This window comes from Telopea speciosissima, chromosome 2 (assembly GCF_018873765.1).
Source record: "Telopea speciosissima isolate NSW1024214 ecotype Mountain lineage chromosome 2, Tspe_v1, whole genome shotgun sequence".
Taxonomy (NCBI): domain Eukaryota; kingdom Viridiplantae; phylum Streptophyta; class Magnoliopsida; order Proteales; family Proteaceae; genus Telopea; species Telopea speciosissima.
Window position 1 is genome coordinate 8,203,412 of NC_057917.1, and position 23,074 is coordinate 8,226,485.

The 23,074-nt window shown below is 37.6% G+C and overlaps 1 protein-coding gene across 2 annotated transcripts; it reads left to right on the forward strand.

Moving 5' to 3' along the window:
- Nucleotides 1–8,579: 8,579 nt before the first annotated feature.
- LOC122649659 (UNC93-like protein 3) lies at nt 8,580–21,736 on the forward strand. 2 transcript variants are annotated; one of them, XR_006331314.1, is made up of 11 exons: nt 8,580–8,743; nt 8,829–8,992; nt 9,766–9,829; nt 9,929–10,042; nt 10,180–10,224; nt 12,513–12,763; nt 12,878–12,968; nt 20,214–20,326; nt 20,443–20,566; nt 21,264–21,519; nt 21,621–21,714. XR_006331314.1 is itself a non-coding variant. In XM_043842895.1 (10 exons), the coding sequence occupies exons 1-10, from the start codon at nt 8,585–8,587 to the stop codon at nt 21,447–21,449; spliced, it is 1,311 nt and encodes a 436-aa protein (XP_043698830.1). In that variant the 5' UTR covers nt 8,580–8,584; the 3' UTR covers nt 21,450–21,736. The 2 variants fall into 2 exon arrangements, 1 of the variants encoding a protein (XP_043698830.1); XM_043842895.1 differs by having other exon boundaries at nt 21,264–21,736.
- The last annotated feature ends 1,338 nt before the right edge of the window (nt 21,737–23,074 follow it).

The following is a 23,074-nucleotide window of genomic DNA, read 5'->3' on the forward strand; positions in this document are numbered from 1 at the left end:
CGTGCGGCATTGGCATTATTATCAGAGATTATCAAGGCCAACCGGTTTTTGCCAAATCTGAAATAGCCTAGACAATTGATATAACGGAAGCTGAGGCTATAGCTTTTCAGAGTGGTATGTTGGAAGATTTATCCATGGGGATGGATTATATGGAGGTTGAATCGGACAACAAAGGAGCTAGTGATTTCACTAATCCTTGACCTAGGAAAAGCAGCACCTCTCTCTATCCAACTGATCATAGAAGACATTCTTTTCATTGCTCCTCTTTTTTTATCGTCTAATATCTCTTATACATTTCTAGGAATTTGAACTATGTTGCAGATGCCCTAGCCTGGAAGGCCCTGTCTTTGCGGTGTGCGATAGCTTGGCTGATCTCCACTCCTTGGTTGAGAGTGTTAGAAAATCTTTGGGTTACTTATGAAACCCTAATCGATCCCATACAAAATCTAGAACACGATGTAATAAAATAAAGAGAGAAGAGAACCGATGTGCACCTTACAAAGTTACATCACCAATGGAAAATATCTAACAAACTCCCACTTGGGCTAGATTAATTATACAGTAATCATTATCAGATGTGGTCATGGAATTTCAATACAATTATATTGCCACTAAACCTTGATCCAGTCAACAAGCATACCAATGTCGAACAATAGCAGAAAATATGCCTCAATATATGACATACAACTTTCTGTCAATTACAAATAAGGCTTACTTATTAATATAATCTGATTTACGATAAATTTTATACAAGGAATGTTAATTAAACACGTCAGTGATCCCATAAATATCGTCATCATTCCTTGTGAATTCTCGAACATGCCTTGAGTATCGTCATACTCATAGATTGCCTTGAACATTGTCATATTCACAAGCAATCGAATGACTTGGCTTATTGCAATCGAACATCCTTAGGTCAGGAATAGCCTTCAACACATCAAATAATATATGCATGCATAAAACACTCACAAATCATTAAAATTTAATCAAACATCATGATTAAAACAATATATATATATATATATATATATATATATCAAGTCCTACCATTAAACAAGCTTATCAAACCAAATAAAGGAAAGAAAAACTTCCACTTGCACCAAAATAAACAAACAAATCAAGTGTGCAATATAACAATTCAGTAAGATAACCAAGCTCCTACTGAACTCAAAACAAACAATAAGTTCTCACTGACTAACTAAAACAAACAGTGTTCCACCACAAAAGCCTTAAAATAAGGAAATCATTCACACTGTTTGTAACAACCACCTGAACCTAAAACATTAATCCTTCATTACTAGGTTACATTTGACCTTAATGGATTTGGAACCGCTAAATATCTGTGTGGCCCAATACCACCCATACCTTTAATTTCATCATCGGGTGCCTTTTACACACAATTATATTTTCCCATGTTCCCTTTTTGTCTCCAAGAGTGTTTAAAACACATCAAGTTTGGACCCCTGAGATCCAAATCTAGGTCAAGTAATCCTAAATCCTCCTCTAGGTCCACAACTTATTTTTTCTTATAATTATTTCAGTGAGAATAAGAACAATAGAAAATATTTCAAAAATTAAATATCCTGGAAGAACAAACAAAGATTCATGCAAACAAATACAATGTATATATATAGGCACAAGTTTTGATACACGATCGTGCATGTACACGGCCTGTATGAAGTACCGCCAGATGAGCATAAATGCCCATCCGAAATGACCATAAAGCCCCCCACCCCTGAAATATTTAATGTCCTAGAAAAACAAACAAAGATTCATGCAAACAAATACAATGTATATATATATATAGGCACAAGTTTTGATACACGATCGTGCATGTACACGGCCTGTATGAAGTACCGCCAGATGAGCTTAAATGCCCATCCAAAATGACCATAAAGCCCCCCACCCCCATTGAATGCATTGATGCATGGAATTTACCGTGTACCAATACTTTCCCCATATATATATATATCTATATCCAGCACAACATGATTATACCGAATCAATTCAACTAGCAAATATAAACAACTCATACGAACTATTAGCAAACACATACAATGATCATCACCACATTGCATTTTTTCCTTTTCGGGTCAAATGCACACGTCCTTTTTCACATTGCAATTATCGCGATACAACAATGATTTTTAGAAAATTTTCCTTCATCTTTGGGTGATAAGAAAATCCCTAGGCCACACATCCTAAATATTCTGATAATACTATTTTTGTGTTCACACTGCAAATATCGCGAGACAACAATGACTTTTAGAAAATTTTCCTCCCCCTTTGAGTGATAAGAAAAATCCTTAGGCGATGCATCACAAATACTCTAATAATACTATCTTTGGGTGAACACAACTGCTTTTTTCATGAAACGATCAATAGTTTTCGGAAATCCCATCACCTTTGGGCTAATGGAACCCTTAGACTACTATCCTTTCGATTCTGTTTGCATGTCAACTCGTCAATTTAGGCAACATCACCTTTGGGCATATGTCACCTATTCCGCTGCTATGGGAGAATGAAAAAGGATTGACTGTACCACTTTGGTGTGCTCGATTCTATCGTTTCATAATTTTCCAATCTGATTTGCCATAATATATATAGAAGAAAACACATTAAACGTTTATAATGTGTTGTGACATACACAGTTATCGTTAAAAGTGGCAGTGTATAACCCAAAATAGTCTAAAATATGCTCAAAGTGACATAATAGTCATTAATTGGTTCCATAACGACATCAAAAATTACTCAAATATGGTACCAAAACGTAGATTTTGAAAATACAAGCAAAATGGACCATCTCATGATAGAATCAGGTCAAAATAAGTATTCCAGAATAGAATCTGACAAAAAAACAACATTCCAGAACAAGAAAAACACTTTGGAATAGTTTTTGGAATAAGAAAAGTGTTCCAGAATTATTTTGGGAACAAGAGCACATACCCATAACAATTCCGAAATAGAAACAAATGATTTTATTCCCAAGATTCCCTCCCTTTTTTAAAAAAAAAAAAAGAAATCTCGATCAATGCCTTTCAACGTCGATCAACACTGGTCAATGTCAGAAACACCCGCCATCGACAATCAGATATTGACAAGTTTTTGACCAACCCGACGGGTGAAAATTCGAATCCTTAGGTTAGGTATCTAGGTAAAAAATGGGTCGAAACATCGAACGAGGGCTAGGTGAGTTCAAAGTAAAACTTCTTTTTACTCATTAATTATTTATTTTCTATCTTTATCAATAAAGAAATCTAAAAATAAAGGCAACTTTTCACATTAAAGTTTTATAATATAAATGAAAACTCTTTATTTATTTATGGGGTGTTGTTTTTAATGACCACCCTACCCCCTGCATAGGCTGCCCATGTGCCTAAGCACAGAGAACATTCTCCCTTTATTTAACATTTATGGTATGATACACTTTAACAATTTACATGAAAACTCTTTATTTATTTATTTAATATCTATGGCATGATATATTCCCAACACTTTAACTACCGTTGACAGATCGTGTTTTATATTAGGGTTTTTTACAAATGCCCTCTTAAAAATGCCCATTTGTTTAAATGCACCCTTACAACTTTTCTAATTGCAAACTTTCCTTTATTTTCAAAATAGTATAGCATTTTGGTCCAATCCGTTAGTTTGGGAGGTTTGCCGTTAGTTTCAAAGAATCTAATGACCAAAATGCCCTTCTAATAAAAACCCACTAAAATTAAAGAGTAAAATGACCAAATTGCCCTCATCTTCCCCAAATCATTTAGGGTTTAAAGCTGAAAATCAAACCCTAAACCATTTGAGGAAGATGAACCTTGAAAACAAACATTGGGGTGTGATTTTCTTGGTTGTGTTGTTGATCCATCAACAGGGTACACTTCTCCAAGTTGAAGTAGGGGATGGTTTCATCAGAAACAGAGGAGTGAATTTTGTACTGAATGGGAGTCCTTACTTTTAAACTGTTACCATGGTTCTAAGTATCGGTATCGTTCGTATTGGGCGATATGTATTGGTTTTGCTAGTCGTCAATATCGATACAGTGTCGATACCATATTGATAGTATGGTACGGACAAGGGTAAAATGGTTAAAAAACTCATTTTGAAAGGAAATTCAAGAGTATTTTTGTCTGATACAGCCAATCCAAGCCGATAACCTGTCGATATCGTATCAGTTTTGTGGGTTGTGGATACCCGTTTCGATACCGTGCACTAAAACCATGACTGTTACTACTCCGCAAACAAGGTTTGGTTTGGTTTCGGTTTCCGAGGTGGTCATGGTGTTGGCCACAATGATTATGTTTCGGTGAATGAAGATAGGTTTCGTGTTGGTTTGGGACAGGTATACCACTATCGTCTGATGAGTCCGGCACAATCTCAGGTAAAGAAAATCAGGTTTTTTAAAAGATTTCCTTTTGCTGCTCTGTTTTTTCCTCTTTCTTGGTTCTTGTTACTTTTTCTTTGTGGGTTCGTTTAGCAGGTTGAGAACTGCTTGCAAGCAAGAGCTAGCGTTTAGCAGAGGCTGCAAAACCAAAACTTTCGGTTTCCGAGGTGTTCATGGTGTTGCTACCACCGTTGATGTTAACAAGAAACATGATCCCTTTAAATGCTTGTACTTATTTATTTTCCCATTAATTAAGGAGAAAAAATAATATTAATTATTCTTTTTCATCCCACAATTTCACTGTTCTTTTTTCCTTTCATGATCATCTATCATCTATTTTTTACTCAAAAAAAATAAAAATGTTCATCTATTCTGGATTCTTTGGATACTCCATTGATTTTAGGGTTCATTTTCTTCAAATGGTTTAAGATTTGATTTTTAATTTCAAATCCTAAATGATTTGGAAAAGATAAAGGACAATTTGATCATTTTATTTTTTAATTTTGATGAATTTTTATCACAAGGGCATTTTGGTTATTAGATTATCTAAAGTTAATGTCTAACTTCCCAAACTAACGGAATAGACCAAAATGCTACACTATTTTCAAAATAAGAGGGAGTCTACAATTAAAAAAATTATAGAGGTACATGTAGACAAATGAGCATTTTTAAGAGGCATTTATAAAAACCCTTTATATTAAAAGCAATTGTTAAAAATGAAACTCTTTTCAACTTTATATATTAAAATCAAAGAAACTCGTTTGTCTCCAACAAGCAAAACAGAATACGACCAGGTCCTTGATTTTAAAGCATAAAACGACAGCAATCACATCACCGTAACTAATTTCTTTACGAAACTCGCGTGAACCTTCCCTTGAACATAAAACGACAGCAGCCATAACGGCCATGGCCCTTTTGCTTGATGCATGAACTTTAGTTCGGCCAATGCGAAATTGATCTTCTTTTTAAAGTTGCTTGTTTTTAAAGGTCATACGGATTATAATACTCTAAAACGAAATAATTCAGCTTTGCACTCGATTCCCTTAAATAGATCGAGTATGCTTCCACGGAAACTATTGATAATTTAAATAAAATAACGATTCTAGTCTTGTATGGTATGGCTTTTGATACCAACTGTTAGAAAATCTTTGGGTTTTTTATGAAACCTTAATCAAATCTCATACAAAACCTATAACATGATATAATAAAATAAAGAAAAAAGAGAATCAATTGTATCTTGCACCAGCATATGTGATGAAGAATAATACATTGATGAAGAATAATTGTGAATCCTCGAATAATTTTGGATAACCACGAATGTCCCGTATATCTCTCTTTCTTATGGAAAAAAAAAAAACAAACAGAAAATTAATTGCAGGGACCCTCACCAGTTGTATTTATAATACTCCTCAAACCTTAACTCACTTCCACAATAAATCGGTCCAGTCTATCTTAATAAAACAAGTAGCAAACCCATGTATTTTAATTCTCATTAATAATCGACCCAATAATTAATCAAACCCACACATCGTTTTTAGAAGATGTTTAACAAAGAGGTAGTCCTTCAATTAGGTGTCAGACACCTATTTATCAATAGATTTTCGTTTACCAAGACATAAAAAAACCACTCAACCCTTGCTCATTGAGAAAAGTAGACCCCATGATATATACATGATTAGTTCTCCAATAGACAAATGACACATGTTGCACATGAGCAGCCTCACTTGTGATCAATCCAAAAGCATGAGGAGACTTAAGGACTAGATTCTAGGGGTGTCAATTCCTGGCCCGACTTGATAGAATCGATCGAATGCTAGCCCGACCTAGCTCGATCTAGCCTGACTCGAAGACTTAAATGGGCGATCATAGTGCAGGCTTCAAGCACTGTGAGGCCCGACTAGGTTCGACCAAACCCGATTGAACCCAACCAATTGACATCCATACTAGATTCCCCAAACCGAACTGAGAATTGAGCCTTCCAATTTGGATTTGGATCCTTAGTGTTCTGGGATTGAGCGACCATCATGTTGCGCTCAACCCATAGACTGCCACATGGATTCTATACTATTCCAATGGTTGATAGACGAGGTCAGTTCAAAATTAAAAAATCAAAATTATCGTTCAAAGTTAAAAAAATGCTAAATAGTCATCTATCAATTATTGAATTGATATTAAATCCACGTAGCGGCATGTGGGTTACGTGCAGCAGCCAGACCACAAAGGATCCAAATCCTTCCAATTTTGACTAATCTGATCATTTTCTTAAAAGTAAATCGTAAGTCGATTTCCTTATCTCCCCGTTCTTAGTTCCATGTGGGAAAAAATGAACCAATGCTATATGAAAACGTGTACAGCCCACTTCTAAGTTTCAACGAATTCGATTTACCAAAAAAAAAAAAAAAAAACAAAAAGTTTAAAGGAATTCTTTTTCTTATAGTGAAATCATATCTGATATTACCTCCCTCATCAACAGATTTATATTCGTTGACTTTTGTTTTATCTGCAGGGCGTCCAAAACCTATGCGGACTTTCTTGCGTCTGGGACTTCCAGACCCAAGCTGCCTTTTATTTTAGTGGATGACACGTCGTCGTCCACCTTTCATTGTAAATTCGTATACTCTTTCGATTTCTCGACCTCTTTGAATAAATTTCTGTTTGACCAAAAAATTTGTTTTTTTTTTTTTTTTTTTTGGTTAAAAGGGAGGTTATGTCAATAAGAATTTAATAAAGAGATTACAATCTAAAAAATTCTTTTCTCTCTCGGGAAGGATAAAAGTTCACTTCTCGTATCCCGACCTTCGGAATCGTTGATGCGAAAGTAGAAAATAGACGGCTATAGTAAAGCCATGTCAGCAATCCAAGCCTGTCTCTAGCTACCAATTAGAATCTATTTCTTTCTTTCTTTCTTTCTTCCTTTTTGTTTTTCGTTCCGGACCTTTATCCGCTGCCGAAGGAAGACGGTGCCGGTGTTAAGAAGAAGAAGAAGCGGATGAAGAAGGGGAGCGAGACTCTAAATCTTCAAGGTGCTTAAACAAGTTCACTCAGACATTGGTATTTCCAGCAAGGCCATGGGCATTATGAATAGCTTTATCAACGATATCTTCGAAAAGCTCCCTCAGGAGGCTTCGAGACTCGCTCGGGACAACAAGAAACCTACAATTACTTCTCGGGAGATTCAGACCTCTGTCCGTCTTGTTCTCCGTGGAGAATTGACCAAGCACGCCGTCTCTGAACTTACCAAGGCTGTCACCAAATTTACGAGTTCTTGAATTATGGTATTTGTCGAGGTTTACAGTCAAGCTCTCTGAAAATTACTAGAGTTAGGTTTTCCTCCCCTCTTCCTTTCAATACTTTCGTGACTTCTTGTTATGTTCTAATGTAATATAGTGATCTTTTTTTCTTTTGAAAACTATGGCATCAAATCATAGGAATGCATTGTTCGTATTATTCCTTTTGTGATTATTTGATTTCCAGCGAGTTTTTGGCATTCTTCTGCGATGCTTGTGATTAGGGTTTCGTTTTTGTTGCCTTTTAGACTTATCTTTGTTTGGGGCATTTTGGCGGTTATAGTTAATTAGTTGCGCTTTTGCTTTTATCGAAACCTTTGGCAACGGTTAAAGTTCTTTTCGATGCAGATAAATTGAAGTCAATTGTATTTTCCCCTTTCAAGGCGCGCGAAATGAGTCAATAACAGGTCTACTAAAAAATTTAACATTTTTTATCTTGATACCAAAAAGCATTTTTGTCTTTAAAAATGATGCCCAAAATGGCAAACAAGAAAATTTGGTGAGACAATAACAGGCCCACTAGAAAAGTATTTTTGTATTTACCAAAAAAAAGAAAAGTATTTTTGTTTTTAATAATTGAAGTCAGTTGTACTTTTGTGTTGGACATCGGTCAATTCCACTTTATTCTAAGGGAGGCCGCCTGTATTATGCACTCCCTGATTCAGATGGCCCTGTCATTGGCATTGGCCCGCTTATTGGCATGTAAGATAGATTGGCCAGACTCTATTCCTTGCCTTCATGAACTTTGTATAAATGAAGCCTTGTGCTCTTTTCATGCCCCTCAGTGAATAAAAACGGTTGGTGAGACGTAATTGATTCAACTGCTTCCGAATATACTTTTTAAGAATTGTAGTTAAGCCCAGACGATCGGATCTGTAAGATCAATTTTTTTTGTTTTTCGAAACTTGTTGCCATGGAGCCGATTGAGTCTCTGGAAGCAGCAAAGCCACTGCTTCAAAAAGATTTGCCGCCGAGGAGTCGAGCTAGGGATGTTCATATATTGACCATGGCTTTCCTATTGATATTTCTGGCTTTTGGAGCTGCTCAGAATTTGCAGAGTACCTTAAATTCGGTGAGTTTCAGTTTTGATAGTTTTGCAGTTTGGGTTCTTGCTTGTTGAGTCCACAATGGTTTTGAAGAATTGTGCTCTTGTTCAGGAGCAAAATTTGGGTTCTACTTCGCTGGGGATACTGTACCTCTCCCTCACCCTTTTCTCTGTAGTAGCTTCTCCTGTGGTCCGGATTTTGGGCTCCAAGAATTCCCTGGTTCTCGGAACTACTGGTTATTTGCTCTTCATAGCTGCTAATTTGAAACCATCCTGGTGCGCATTTCTTTTTTTGACATGTTTCTCTAAGAAGTATATTTTTTTTGTAACATTTTCCGATGTTAAAATTGAAAGAGAATTTGTTTAAAGTGTTCGAGTATTCATTTCTATATTCTTATTATGCTGCTGCTTCTTGTTGCCATGCTCAAGTCACTAAGCCTGAAAGCAGTTCATGGTGACTTTCTTTCGTAGCCTGTTTTGGTAGGGATGTAAGTTAGTGAAAGCAGTTCATAGTGACTTTCTTTAGTAGCCTGTATTGGTGGGGATGTAAATTATGCTTGATGATTGATAATTAAATTGTCGCTCTATATTATCCTGCAGACTCTACAGTCAAGTCAATACTAGAGGCCCTCATAACATCCATTTTTCTTTCTGGTCGGTTCCCTGTTTTTTAATGCATATTTTATGTTGGAAGCCTTCAAAGTATTGAATTCTGTTGAAATTGCCAGCCCTTGCAGTGGAAATTCTAATTCAATTTTATTGTTTAAGATGCGTAGTTAATTATGTGAAGAGAAGTGATTTATGATAAACCTCTGCAGGTGCCATTGAGGCTTCAACTGTTGGATCAAAATCTAACTGATACACTGCATCCATCTCTCAAATTTTTGATAGCACCTAACCACTTCCAATCTATTTCAATGGCCTCACATGAGGCTATAGAGGATGTAATTTAACATTTAAACTACAAAGTTGTCCGAACTCTGATGTCTTGTTGAGAACAGAATGAACTTTGTATATTCACTGCAAACTTAATATACTTCTTGTTGCAGGTATACCATGGTGCCAGCTTCTTTTTATATGGGATTTGCTGCTTCAATAACTTGGATTGGACAGGTGGATACACATGTTTAGTTTGTCCAAGATTTTTTTGTTTGTCCTACACTTTTATCAGAGCAGAATTAGTTCTTACCTGTGTCAATTATGGTCCATCAGGCAACATATCTCACCAAAGCGGCATGGCAGCATGCAGAAGACAACCATTTACATGATGGAACGGTCATTGGTAAGTTTAATGGAGAATTTTGGGGAATGTTCGCCAGTCATCAGGTACCTTGTCTTCGGTTTTTTGAACAGAAACTAACTGCATGCTATTACTTGTAGAATAATTTCTTAATGGATCCCTCGTTTTCCCTTAGTTACTGACCTGGCACTAACCTTTGATGTGTTGCCTCACGATCTTTCAGTTCATTGGGAATCTGTTATCTCTAGCTTTGTTGACAAATGGAGAGGTATGGGATGTTGCATTGTGTTGTCATTGTGAAACCATTCCGTTTTGGTCACTTCTGCTATCTGTAATTTTGTGATTTGTTGTTGATGATCCAGTGAATCTTCATGATTGTGGTTTTGAAAGAGAAAAACGTGATGTTCTTGTGGATTAATATTTGGACAGAGCTGAATTTGTTGTTGGTGAAGTATCAAAATGTGCATGATGCTGATTTGCAGGAGTAATGAATCGGCATTAGTATTAGAGCCCATCCAAATTGGGATCAGCTGAAACCGATCCACTGATGCCACCTGGTAGAGAGAGGTATTGGCCAAATATTGTCCAGAATTGGACCGTATTGGCCGACCTGTATCAGGATTGGCAGAGCCTGAACTGATTAGCAATACCTAGTTGTATATCATTGTTAGGATTTGTACTTTTGAAGGTTCACGAGGTTTCTTTGATTTAGTTATAATTATGCTGGGAAAGGATTACTATGATCCATTATGAAATTGTTATCTTAAACATGCATTGGAGGATGAGTTGAATAGTTGATTACAAAATGTGTTGGAAATTAACTCATGAAGGATATGCTAAGGGAGTGGAGGAGAACTTCATATGCTATGTTGGATTAAACCCTTGTACAAGTTCTACTTTATACTGTAGAGAAAAGTTCAAACTATCCAGTTCAATTGTCGGAACATCAAAATTGAAAAATCTAAAGAGGAAATTGGTGACACTAAGGCTTTAGTGCTTGTACTTCTTTGTCTTTGAAAGTCTGCTTACTGAAATGTTCAACCACAAAATTCAAACTGAAACAACCCCAACTTTAGTAGAACTTTGATGTTGTGAATTGTAATGATCCTCCGGCATCATAATGTGAAAGTGTAATAAATAAGGGAGTGAGGCATGTTTTACATGAGGCCGAATATGGCTATGGGATAAAGGTCAGAGAGGATACTAGTACGAGTGAATAGCCTCATGTAGGTACTACTTAAGCTAAGGTGAAAACTGTTGCTTAAGTAAGAGAATTGAAATAAAGAGTTGGAAGTGCTGGTTTGAGCAGAATGGTTCTATTTCATGTTGTATTAATGGTTTTTGTTATGGATAGAAACTCTCAATTGATGAGGGCTCAATACAGATGATAGTGGTGTGTTGGTACTTGGTAGCAGATTACATTGCATTAACCTTGACCCTATAAGGAGGCAGGAGTTGATGACAACCTCCTTCTGGTGAGATATGCCTCTTGTATAGAATGAAAAAGGGTAATAAGGTTTAGAAGAAAAAATAAAAAATAAAAAGAGAATGCCTTTGTTGAGGGGATCAGTTGGCTGGGACCAACGTCTCCCAATGAAGAGGCATAAGTTCAACTCTCCTTGGGGGCTTACCTAGCCTGAAAAAAAAGTGAGGGGGAGCTGGTTTTAAGCACCATTGCTTTAGCCCTTTCTGATTTCCCGCTCCCCTAGAATCCCCAAACCACCCCCCCCCCCCAAAAAAAAGAAAAGAAAAGAAAAAGAAATAAAAATACATAAATGGAAGAAAGACGAATAGACAATGAATGAAGGTAAAGAACAAGATATTGGAAAATTAACCACAAGTTGCCTTCCTTGTATATAGTTCTAGACATTTTTGAGAGCCCTTGGGACTTTAGATTCTTTGATAATGGAAATGCTCTAAAGGAAGACAAAGGCATAGCAGGCTGTTTTTCCTTCCCTCTTTTTCAGGAGCTACTAATCCTCAACTCATCTAGTTTGGGTAACTGTAATCAGTCAAAGAAGATCTTTTCTTCTAAGAATGGGTCCATCAAAGAGAGATGACAGAAGAAGGCAATGATATGATATTATGAGAAAACCAGTTTATGAAATAGACAGTTTCCTCCCTCTCTCATTTTTTTTGTTAAATTTTAGCTAGTGCTGATAAAAAATAGTGTATATTGCATTGGTGTGGAATCAGATATTTAGATTTGGTGGCTTCCTCTTTTATGATATTGTTCAACAGGAATTCAACCACAGCTTAGAATCTTTTTTAACTTGAACTGTCATTGGCATGAGATTCCTGAAACTCTCAGGCACATGTAATATCCATTTTGAAGTGCCTGGGGGACATGATCTCAAATATTCAGACATATTTCTTTTGGTGTGTTTTGCAATTTCTTAGCTGTTCAGTAGTAAATAGATGATGGGTTGGAAAGTAATGATCATTCTGTCAAGTTGTTTTCTGGTCAAGTAGATCTTGTATGTGGGGCAGGTAGAATAGTGGGTCTCAACCATAGGCATGTGGACCCATCATTTACATTCTTGCAAATTTCTGCAGGGAGGAAGCACCAGTGGAACGACATTATTATTCATTGTCTTTCTTGGAAGCATAACCCTGGGTACCATACTGATGTGCTTTTTACAAAAAATGGATGGTCAAGGGGAGGAAGGGCCACCAAAATCATCAGTCAGTTTCTATTCTTCAATGCCATCTCTCTTCAAGCTGGTCATCACTCCCTTGCTTGATGGGCGGATGCTGTTGATCATCCCTCTTATCGCATATTCAGGCTTGCAGCAAGCATTTGTATGGTACGTGCAGAATCTGTGCTCTACTATGCATGCATTTTGCCATAATTATCGTGTGTTAATTTTATGTACTCATTTCCTTTTCTGTCAATTTCAACAATGCCCCTTTGGTTTCAGGGCTGAATTTACCAAGTATGTTGTAACACCAGCGCTTGGTGTCTCGGGCATAGGTGGTGCAATGGCAGTTTATGGGGCTTTTGATGTAGCAGTAAGTATATTGATGCTGATACAGAATGTGCGTTTATCATAGTAAACATATTTTATGTTACTAATAGTCAAATGCAGCTGCTATTTTATCCCCTCTCCCTTCCCCACCCCCCACCCCCCACCCCCAAAAACTGTATATGGGAAAAAAAAGAGAGAAAGGCTAAATGGATAGCTACTAGAGATGGGACCTATTATGAATCAAATCTGATTGGTAGGGATTGGTGACTCGGGGGCCACTTAACCCTGCTCTGCATAATTGTGTTTCTTTGTTTCCTTGGCCTTTAGTGTTCAGTTTGGTCTTTCACTTATTAGTCTTTGAAGTCTTTAAAAAGAGGGTCTGTAATGTCTAAAATGGTTGAAATTTAAGTTAATATTGTTTCTTCATTTTATATATAGACGACTCCATGATGGTTGAAGAACTTTTTGCTGATTATGGGCTGTACGGTTCTTGTCACTGACAACTTATCAATGTAGATTGATCCTAAGGTCTTGTAGTTTTGCAACTTGATCCTTCTTTATTGCTGGATTGCGTTGATCCTAAACTTATTTCTGTTGGTGATTGGCTGAGGTTCTTCCCAATACTGTTGCTTACTAGCCTTGATGTTTTCATGTTTGAAAAAGATATTTCAAATGATGTGTGACAGCCGGGCAGCTAAAGAAATTACTTTGACCCATTTCTTGGTGTGAGAAAACTCTGTTTGGGAAGAGGAATCTTTGAGTTAGAAGTCTTCACAGAGAATTTTTTTCTCTAGTCACCTTCCTAAGTGGGACTTAAATAGTGTAACGAATATTGCAGAATTCTATGGAACTCTGAATGAGGAATTTCTTGATTGGCTGGGTTAGCATCATGCTTATCTTTGATTACAAGGATATATTTGAAGATACTATATTAAAGAATCTAAGTCGGTGAGCCTTGGCGGCTGGCGCAACGGTTAAGTTGTGCTATTGCAACCATCAGGTTGCGGGTTCGAAACACGGAAACAGACTCTACGAAGCAGGGATAAGGCTGCATACATTTGTCTCTCCCAGACCCTGCAGTAGCACTCGTAATGTAGTCCTAGATAGGTAGGAGACCTACTAGGAGCTAGATAACAGGATCAATAGCAAAAAGGGGTTGCTGGTTCGAATGGACAGCACTAGGTTTTAGGTTAATTCTAGGGTTTATGATGGGAATTTGGGAATGGGTCTTATATGACTTTAATATGCAGGTCTAGGGGGTTATTATGAGATAAAAATAATTGGATTTGGGAAGGTTTTAAAATTCTGCAATTCTGGACAGAATTGAGTTGTAGGTTTTGGGTTTTAAAGGAGTGGGGGAATGGAGGGGTTGTAGTGGAGACTAAGGGCTAGGTTTAAGGTCGAATGTAGGGAGAGGTGTGGGGGATATAGGCTGGAAGTAGGGTTCGAAATTGATGGCTAAATCTGGAGTTATGGGGGAGTCCTAGTTGAGGTAGGAGTTGCAGGTTTAATGGAGATTAGGGCTTGATGGATGGAGGGGAATGTGGATTAGGTTAGAGGATGAAGAGGGGAAGGATATATGCAGGAAATTAAAACTACTTACTGATTTGATCTCCTTCAAAGGCAGCAGCTTGATAACTTGAAGAAACCTCCCGATCTTCACAATGCAAGGAGTCGCAGGAGTCCACCCACCCTATCCACCTTGAGATCCACAAGGATATACATTCACAAAGAGCAGCAGTAATGGCAGCAAGCATAAAGCTAATTTTTATTAATCAAATTCGTATGTAATGCTGGCCTCCCTTACAAACTTATATAGAAGACCCAAAAATAGACTTAGATACTAAAAAAGAATGGCCTAACCCTATCCCTAATCTATTAGGTAACTTAAACTGACTAGGAAACTAGAATACTAAAGGAAATAGACTCAAAACATGGCTGGACTTATAGAGTCCTAATCCAGCCCAACTTACATCACATGACCACTTAACCAAGTCACATGATCACTTAAATTGAACCAATTGGATGCAACCAATTTGAACCGGTTCAATTAAAAAACATAACAATAAACTAAGTATCTATGAAATTCTCAGCAAGGGTTGCAGTTTGCGGATGGTAATATAGGTAAGTTTGATGATTTGGTGACTTGCTGAGGTCCAATTGGCACTTGTCAGCTGGTTGCAATAGTGACATTTTCAAAGATGTGCTGTTGTTGCACACAGTTGGAAGCTTTTCTGACACATTTTTCTCCTTCTTTGATGTAAAATAGGCTTTAGGTATATAACCTTTTCTGATAGGCTATAGATACTCATACTCCATCTCCTAGTATTACTATTCCAACTCCTACTAGGATTACTATTAATAATAACGAGAAACCAAACCGAGCAAGAGAAATAGACACCAAGAGATGCATATCAGAGAAGAAAGATGAGGAAGTAGTAGGAATTAGATATTGATAGGACACTGATGCAGAATTGCTTCTGTGGACTGGGCCAAACCTTGTTTGAAAGCCCAGACCAAGAACCGGGTTCAAATTTGATTTGGGTTTAGTAGGATCTTTTAGTAGGCTATTTAGGGTTTATTTTTATTTTGGGATAATTATGTAATCTTTTATTTTATTTGGGTAGATTAAGTAGGAGATAGCTACGTATGATTTAGTTTCTTACTTGTTTTGAGTTTCCAAACTAGAATAGGTTTTTTTTTTCAGTTGGGTTTCTTCTTTTATTTATATGCATGCACCCTCCTATTGGGATTTTATAATTGAATGGAATATTGAGTTTTTGTTTGGTAGTAGCCTGCATGGCTGATGGCAACTTGGTTGTCAACCCCTTTTCCTTCCATTCCCTCTCTTGGTGAGTTCTTCTTATTCTCCTTTTTTATTTCTTCTTCCCCTTATTCCTTCTATATTTTCTGCTATCTATATTCCCCAAACCATTCTCGGTACCCTGGTTTAACGATACCAACTGCCCCTTCACGTTATCTCTCTCACTTCTTTTTCCTTCACTTTCAGATTCTGGGCGTAGGATGTCTCTCTATAAGCAACCGTAACTAACTCTTGAGTTTCAGTCCAAGACTACTTTTGTGATAAGAATCAAACCTGCAACTGAAGCTGTTTCTGTTCTTACAGCCAAGCTTAGTTTCAGTCAATTGTTTTTAATTCCAAACTTCTTATTTGAATGGTTGTTGGTTGCGTTTGGCAGATCATCGGATAAATATTACCTAATCCTAAAAAATTTCAAGTAGATTGGGTTTGTATTGGTTAAGTTCTCTCAACCTGAATCAGTTCCTGTTGGTTATAACGTGACTGATTGGAGATTGAAGACAACCTCAAATCGTGGGTTGTCTCTTACAATCTTATTTTGTTCTTTCCCAAACTACCCTTGTCTTCTTCCTTTGTGTCCTTAGCCCTTTTACTTAACAAGTGCCCCTTGAAGAATCTAGTTAATTACAAGATTGCCACTCCCCCCTTATAAGCCTAGGAATATTTACTGTTTTGCTGCACACACACACACATATAAATATATATATATATATATTTATTTATTTATTTATTTTTGGATAAGCTTATTTGTAATCAGTTTTGATGTTATCTTACTTCCGTTAGCTCTCATTATATATTGATCTAAAGGCCATTAGCCTCCCCATCAATTTGAGCAGTATATTAGTTTAGTATTTGCTGAAACAGCTGTGGATTCAGTGATGTGCTTGGTGGATTCCTTAGTGGAAGAGTGGATTCTCTTTGCAAGTTAGGTGGATTCCTGGCCTATCTATCTTTCTATTATGTCTATCCGCTTTGTCTTTCTATCCCCTGTACTTTATTTAAGTGAAAGGTTTCTCTGAACATGAGGCATTTCCTACTCCTACACACATGGGTAGAGAAAAATGAATAAAAAATACCCATGTGTGCAGGCGTAGGAAACTCCTCATGTTTCGAGAACCCTTTCCCTTATTTTAACAGGTCAGATCTGTATAGTTTCCTATCACCTGTAATGACTTTGTTTCTACCTAATTTCAGATTAATGTTTTGATCCAGATATTCTCTTATTACAACTCATTTGGTCTCAGATCTTGTATATCGGTTACTACTTATTATCTATCTAAAGTTCTATTCTTAAATTCTGGATTTTTTTGATCAACCTATCAGTTGATTCAGTTCTGTTTCTGCTCTCCACTTTCCTAGTAGAATTAAGGCTCTTCTGTCGTCATAATTTCTTCAAATTCTGCAGACGCTTTTGGTTTTTTTAATCTCTGTTGGTGAGGCTTGAACCTGGGACCTCTTACATGCATAGTCAAAGTACCAACCAGTGGGCTAAGCCACTGATTTCAAATTCTGCAGACTTGTTGTACTACCAGAATAGGCCTTTTGACTGGACTTTTAGATTTTTCTGATTTCTCAATCCTGAGCTACGACTTTTCTCCATCTTCTGTTCTGTTCCTCTCTTTTGTGATCTTGTTGGGACATTGCATTTTGCACTATGTTCCTGTGTACTCATGATGTCTAAATATCAAGTCAAGCATGCGGAACTGTGGAAGTGAGTAGCCAGACAAAGCATAAAGTTGAATATCTCAAGAACATTCATCAAAGGCTTGCATCTCTAGAATAACGTTCCACAATTTCAGATGACAAGGTGTGAAGTTTGCAAAAGATGCTTAACAAGACCTTAAGAATTTTCATACTCGAAAGGCTCTCACGCACCAAGACACCCTTGGACTTGGTCAAAGGCGACCCTATATTGGCTAACGGTTTAACCATCCTAATTGGAGACTTGACCAGACCAACCAAGAACTAAGTTGAACCTTAATTGGTATATTTAGACAAGGCTGATGACCGACAAGGTTTGACGGTCAATCTGGCTGATGTCAAAGCATTAGTTCCGGGCAAATGGTCCTAGGAGCAATGGATTTGTACCTCTTGATGCACCAGTTGACCGGCTTGTCTAGTGATCGAACGGATGGAGTTATTCTTCGCAAATCATTACAACAGTCATATAACAGCTATTTCCTAGTAAAGGGGTCGACCAGTTCACTTTTGAAAAGAGTCATTGGAAGCTCCAACAGTCATATTTGTAAAGTTCTCTATTTAAGGAGAGCGCGTGAGAGATTCCCTAGACTTTTGAGCTTCATTTGGAAATCATTATATTGGGCTAAAGGGGTGTGAGCATCATTTCATTGGGTATATTTGCCTATTAACAGGCTTATTCTGTATCTTCATCTACCATTTCAAACTTTGTCCTCCTTGTGGGAGATTGAGCGACTCCACAAGAGGAATCACAAGTGGTGATTGTGTAAGGGTTAATTGTTAACTAAGAAATCAATTGTGATGGTTAGGGTATGGTCACTACCCTGAAGTTATTGAGAGATGGTGAAAACAAGGTTGTTCTTGATAGTGGATGTAGGCAAATGGTTAAAACACTTGTCAAACTATTTCTTTCTCCCTCTATCTTTTATCTCGTGATTATTCACCCATTTCTTTCATTGATTTCAGAAGAGATTTGACGATTCTATTTTATTCCAATTCACCCCCTCTTGGGTTGCCACTGGTCCCACAAAGCTCCTACTGGAATTTTCTGGTTCGAGTTTAGTCTTCATTACCAAGTCTTTTGCCTTCCCTGGCACCCTAATAGAGGAGCATGTCCTACATGGCATTTATCTGGGGGAGTATTTCACTACAGTAGGCTAGGTTTTTTGGGAGCCACAAATCAGTTGGATTCCTTAATTAAAGCTAGCAATTAGGCATTCATTTCCTGTAAGCAACAGTCTCTTAATATTCTTTAATCTCTACCGGCAGGCATTTTGATTGTCCATTTGCCCTGCATGAGTTTTGTACCCAAGTAGATGAACTGGTTCTGCTTCATAATGGCTACTGATTACTATAATCCATTGAAGAGTTCAAAAAGGTTAACAGAATTTTCTGTATCGTGATCATTGGATGCAAGAGGATTAGGATGTGAATATGCCGTAAACTTTTTTGCTTGGAATTCACTGCATCCATAACCATGTTTTACATCGAGATATTGGGGCTTCTTTTTCCCTCTTTTTTGGCCAGGGAGTAAGGTTCAAAATTTCGTATTTCGTTCCCACACCGAAACCGAATTACTTTGGCATTTTGGTTCCTAAATTTGGTCCATTTCATTGAAAAATGAGAAATAGTACTTATCCAAAAAAAAAAAGAAAAGAAAAGAGAAATGGCCATTCTGGTGGCCAGAACTTGGAATTTTGCCCTGAAACTGTAGGTAGTGCCTAATTAAACATGATTACACATTTGAATCCTTAAATTGGGAAAAAGAGCTCTCAAAGTGGTAGTTTGGTTTTGGACTCTGTGACATGTGATGGCCATGTCATCCTGTCTGAAGAATTCTTTCAAAGTCCATCACGGCAGCCCTATAGGTGGGAAATTTGGCCAAATGATGCTTCAAATTCATCCAAATGTTGAAGTGGATGCTTCACAGTTGACCATCAAGCCTTGATTCAGCAGTAAATGAAGGCTTTTGCTAAAAATATTTTGAGTTTTTTAGCAGTTCTGGAGCTCTCAAGCAAAATGTGGTGAAATTTCGTCGAAACCTTGCTTTTATATATGGGCCCATGTTTGAAATTTCACCGAAATGACCGAAAATTTGTTGGAATCTGGACTACCTATGTTTTGCATAGGATTTCATTTCGATTCATTTCAGAACCAAGTTATTTCACTGAAATCTCAAACATTGGCATTGGGGGAGGGGGGAGAAGAGTGTGAGTGGGGCTTTTAAAAAAAAATTATTTTATATACTAGTAGCACAGATATGTTAGGAATAAGATTCAGGTTTTGGATATAAGAATCAGAAGAACGGGCAATTTATTGTTTTAAGAGTTTCCATTTCATGGGCATTCTGCTCACTGGCGTACATAAAGAAATCTTTAAGTGTTGGAATAGTGTAAAGAAAAGGACATCCAGCAATTGATGTCAGCCTATGTTGTTTGATTGTAATGTACCTGTACTTGTGTTGTTGCTTTACATTTCCTCTAATGTGGGAATGTGGTGAACTTAGTGTTCACTTCAAAAATAACAAACCGGTTTTTTAAAACCCATTATCTTTTCTTTTTGGGTGGGTTTTTCTTTCTTTCCATTACATATTATTTATTATTAATTTTGGTTTATACGATTTATCGTCTGTGGGTTTTTATGATGGCAAGGTTCTTGATTGTGTCATGCTTTCTAATTCAGAAGTAGTAGAGAAAATGTGATTGGTGCACAGTTTCAGGGAACATTTGGTTTATCATTCTAAGCTTGTCCTTGGCCCACTTGTCTCAGAGTTCATTGACTGCTGGGCGATTTACATCTGGTCTCCCATCAATTACCTTTATCGTTGCTGGTGGAGCTTTTATTCAGGTCATTGTACTGCTATGGCTTTTGCTGAAATACAGGTTAATATCTCTCATGACAATTCTGGCTTAATGATTTTGTCGAACTTATACCTGTAAACCTTAACCAGTATCACTTGTGGCTTTTGGAAACCTTCCATTTGTTCTATTCTGATCAGGTTAACCAGTGGGGTACTTGGCTTTGTGTACCCACTTCTTATGTCAGCCATGTTGGGAATCGGTAATGGGATATTCAACACACAGCTGAACGCGCTGCTTGGAATGTTATTCAGACATGACATGGTAAATCATTGCTACTATTATTTTTTATAACCTTTCCATCAAAGCTATAGCTGATGGTAGCTGATGAAATTGATTACACTCATTGAGCATTTTTTTTTTCTTCTGGCATCAGTTATCCAATCTCCCTTTCTCTAGTTTCCGTATGGATTTAGTTTTTATTTGGACTTTTGAGAGCTACTCAATTGTGCTATGGGCTATGGTCTCTGGACTGTTGCAGGGGTAGAACAATGAATGTTGGTCTAGTGGAGTCTGGGAGAGTTCAAAGAAATATCATTGAAGTTGATGTAAAATGAAAAAACCAGTTATGTTGACCCTCCTCACCCCCTCATTGAAGGGACCTAGCATGTTGAATTCTAGTAGGCCTTTCAGGAGACCTACGTGAATGGTATTAGATATTAGACGTGTTCAATTGGTTGGTTTATAATTTTACTCAACTCACAGTAGTGTACAAAAGGTTTACCTTCCAGTTGAAGTTAGAGAAGGTGATGAATTTCTGAAGTATTCCAGTCCAGTTCTGCTTCACTGGGATAATGACAGTCATAACCTAGTTCTTTCCTGGTCAAAGGCCTCCCATCTTTCCCTCCCCCTCTTTTACATTGTTGTTTCATGTCTCAATTTGCAGTTCTAGTATTTTTGTGCATCATGATCCTTTGTCTGAAGTTGAGCATGATTTGAGAAAATGTTTTCTTGAGGACAGGAGGGGGCATTTGCCCAACTGAAGGTCTGGCAGAGTGCAACCGTAGCAGTTGTGTTCTTTCTGAGCCCATACATAACATTTCTGTCAATGTTGGTGCTGATGCTTGCTGCTCTCTGTCTCTCAGTTGCTGGGTTTCTATTTCTGACGCTGCAGGTGGAAAAGGCTTTTACTTCTACTGAATCTTGATATTGGCAATGAAAATAGCTATGATTTTTCTGCGTCTCGTGGCTTGGATACTGTCACTGTTCAGTTGCATGAATAATCTCCTATATACAGTACTGGTCTATGCAGAAGGCGTCTGTTGTCCAGCTTCTCTGTGATGGATTGAAATGCTTGAAAATGATCTTCATTTTGAAGATAGATCAATGGTAAAATAAGTGGTTTTCAAGCTCTATTGCAAATCTCATCTTTGAGCCATCAGCACCTTTTGTGGGATTGGGGTTCGTTCATTCATTGTAACCTTATTTTTATATTCATTTGTAAATTTGTAATATAAGGGGCTGCTTGTTCCAATTTACACTGCACACGCAAATTTTAATATAAGGGGATGCTTGTTCCATTTTACACTGCACACGCAAATTGTAATATAAGGGGCTGCTTTGTTCCATTTTACACTCCACACACAAATTGTTACTAGTGAAGTACCATCTCAATTCAATTAGTCTCTTGAACTGGATTCACCAAACGACATAAATAGAATTGGATAGGTTTCAGGATTATAAGAGTGTAGTTCGTCTATTTTGTTCAAATTGTCTGTTTGGAAGTATACCATAGGAGCCAATGGAAGCATGCATAGAAGCATCAATAAGGGTGTGATTTCTATCTTCCATGGGGTTGGGGCGGTTGTTTTGCCCAAACTTATGTCTGGGCGTAGGAGATACACTCCTGGTTCGAGTCCTTTTTCCCTTATAGATATTAATATTAAGCCTTTGAAATAAGGTTCCTATAGATCCAGTTAAATTTAAACCAATGGTTGCATTATACTTGCCAATTTGAAGCGAATGATCAGCTAAATTAAAACCAAACGCAATGCTGGTTCTTTTGTTTGTTCAAATTTTATATCTCAAAATCAGGTCATCAAAGCTGCCAAAGCTTGAGATCCTTCATCATACAAGGAGTGTTTAAAAGCATCCATATCGGTCCAAGCCGATTCTTATAGGGAATTGGCTTGGAAAACCACCCTACAATTAGCCTTTAAATGTTACGGACAAGCATTTCAATTGGGATTTGTCCCAAATCGTCCGAAAATGCAGGGTTCTTGTTTGATCAGGTTATATCCCAAATCGGAGGTGGTAGTGGAAACCGCACAATGAGATGATCTTACCCGGTCCCTGCGATCAATCGGAATAAGGAACGGCCTCAGTTGATTCCAATCAGGCCGATCCGATTCGATCCGATCTGATTTTTAAATCATTGGGTACATGAGCGTTGCCTTTACCTCTAGTATGTGTTGTGCAGAAGTAAACATTATTAAGCCAATTCAGATCGTCTACGGTGTAGCTGCCCGGAGCGGTTTGTGCGGCGTAGATTGGGCTGCTAATGACCACCTTACCCCCACTTGGGCAAGGCGTTTGGGCAAGGGATAAGGCGATCTTTGCATGCACAGCTCAGGCCGCCATGGGCAGCGAACCGTAGAGGATCTGGATCCTTATTAAGCTGCTCATGACGCATGAGAATGAGATGGCATGTATTTGTATGGTGCCCTGCTCCATTACAACACTAGGATTTGGTGGAGCTGAATACATCATCAAGATTCTATTCTTCTTATTAACTCACTGGGAAATCCTTTTGTATTTAGGACTTTATGGCTC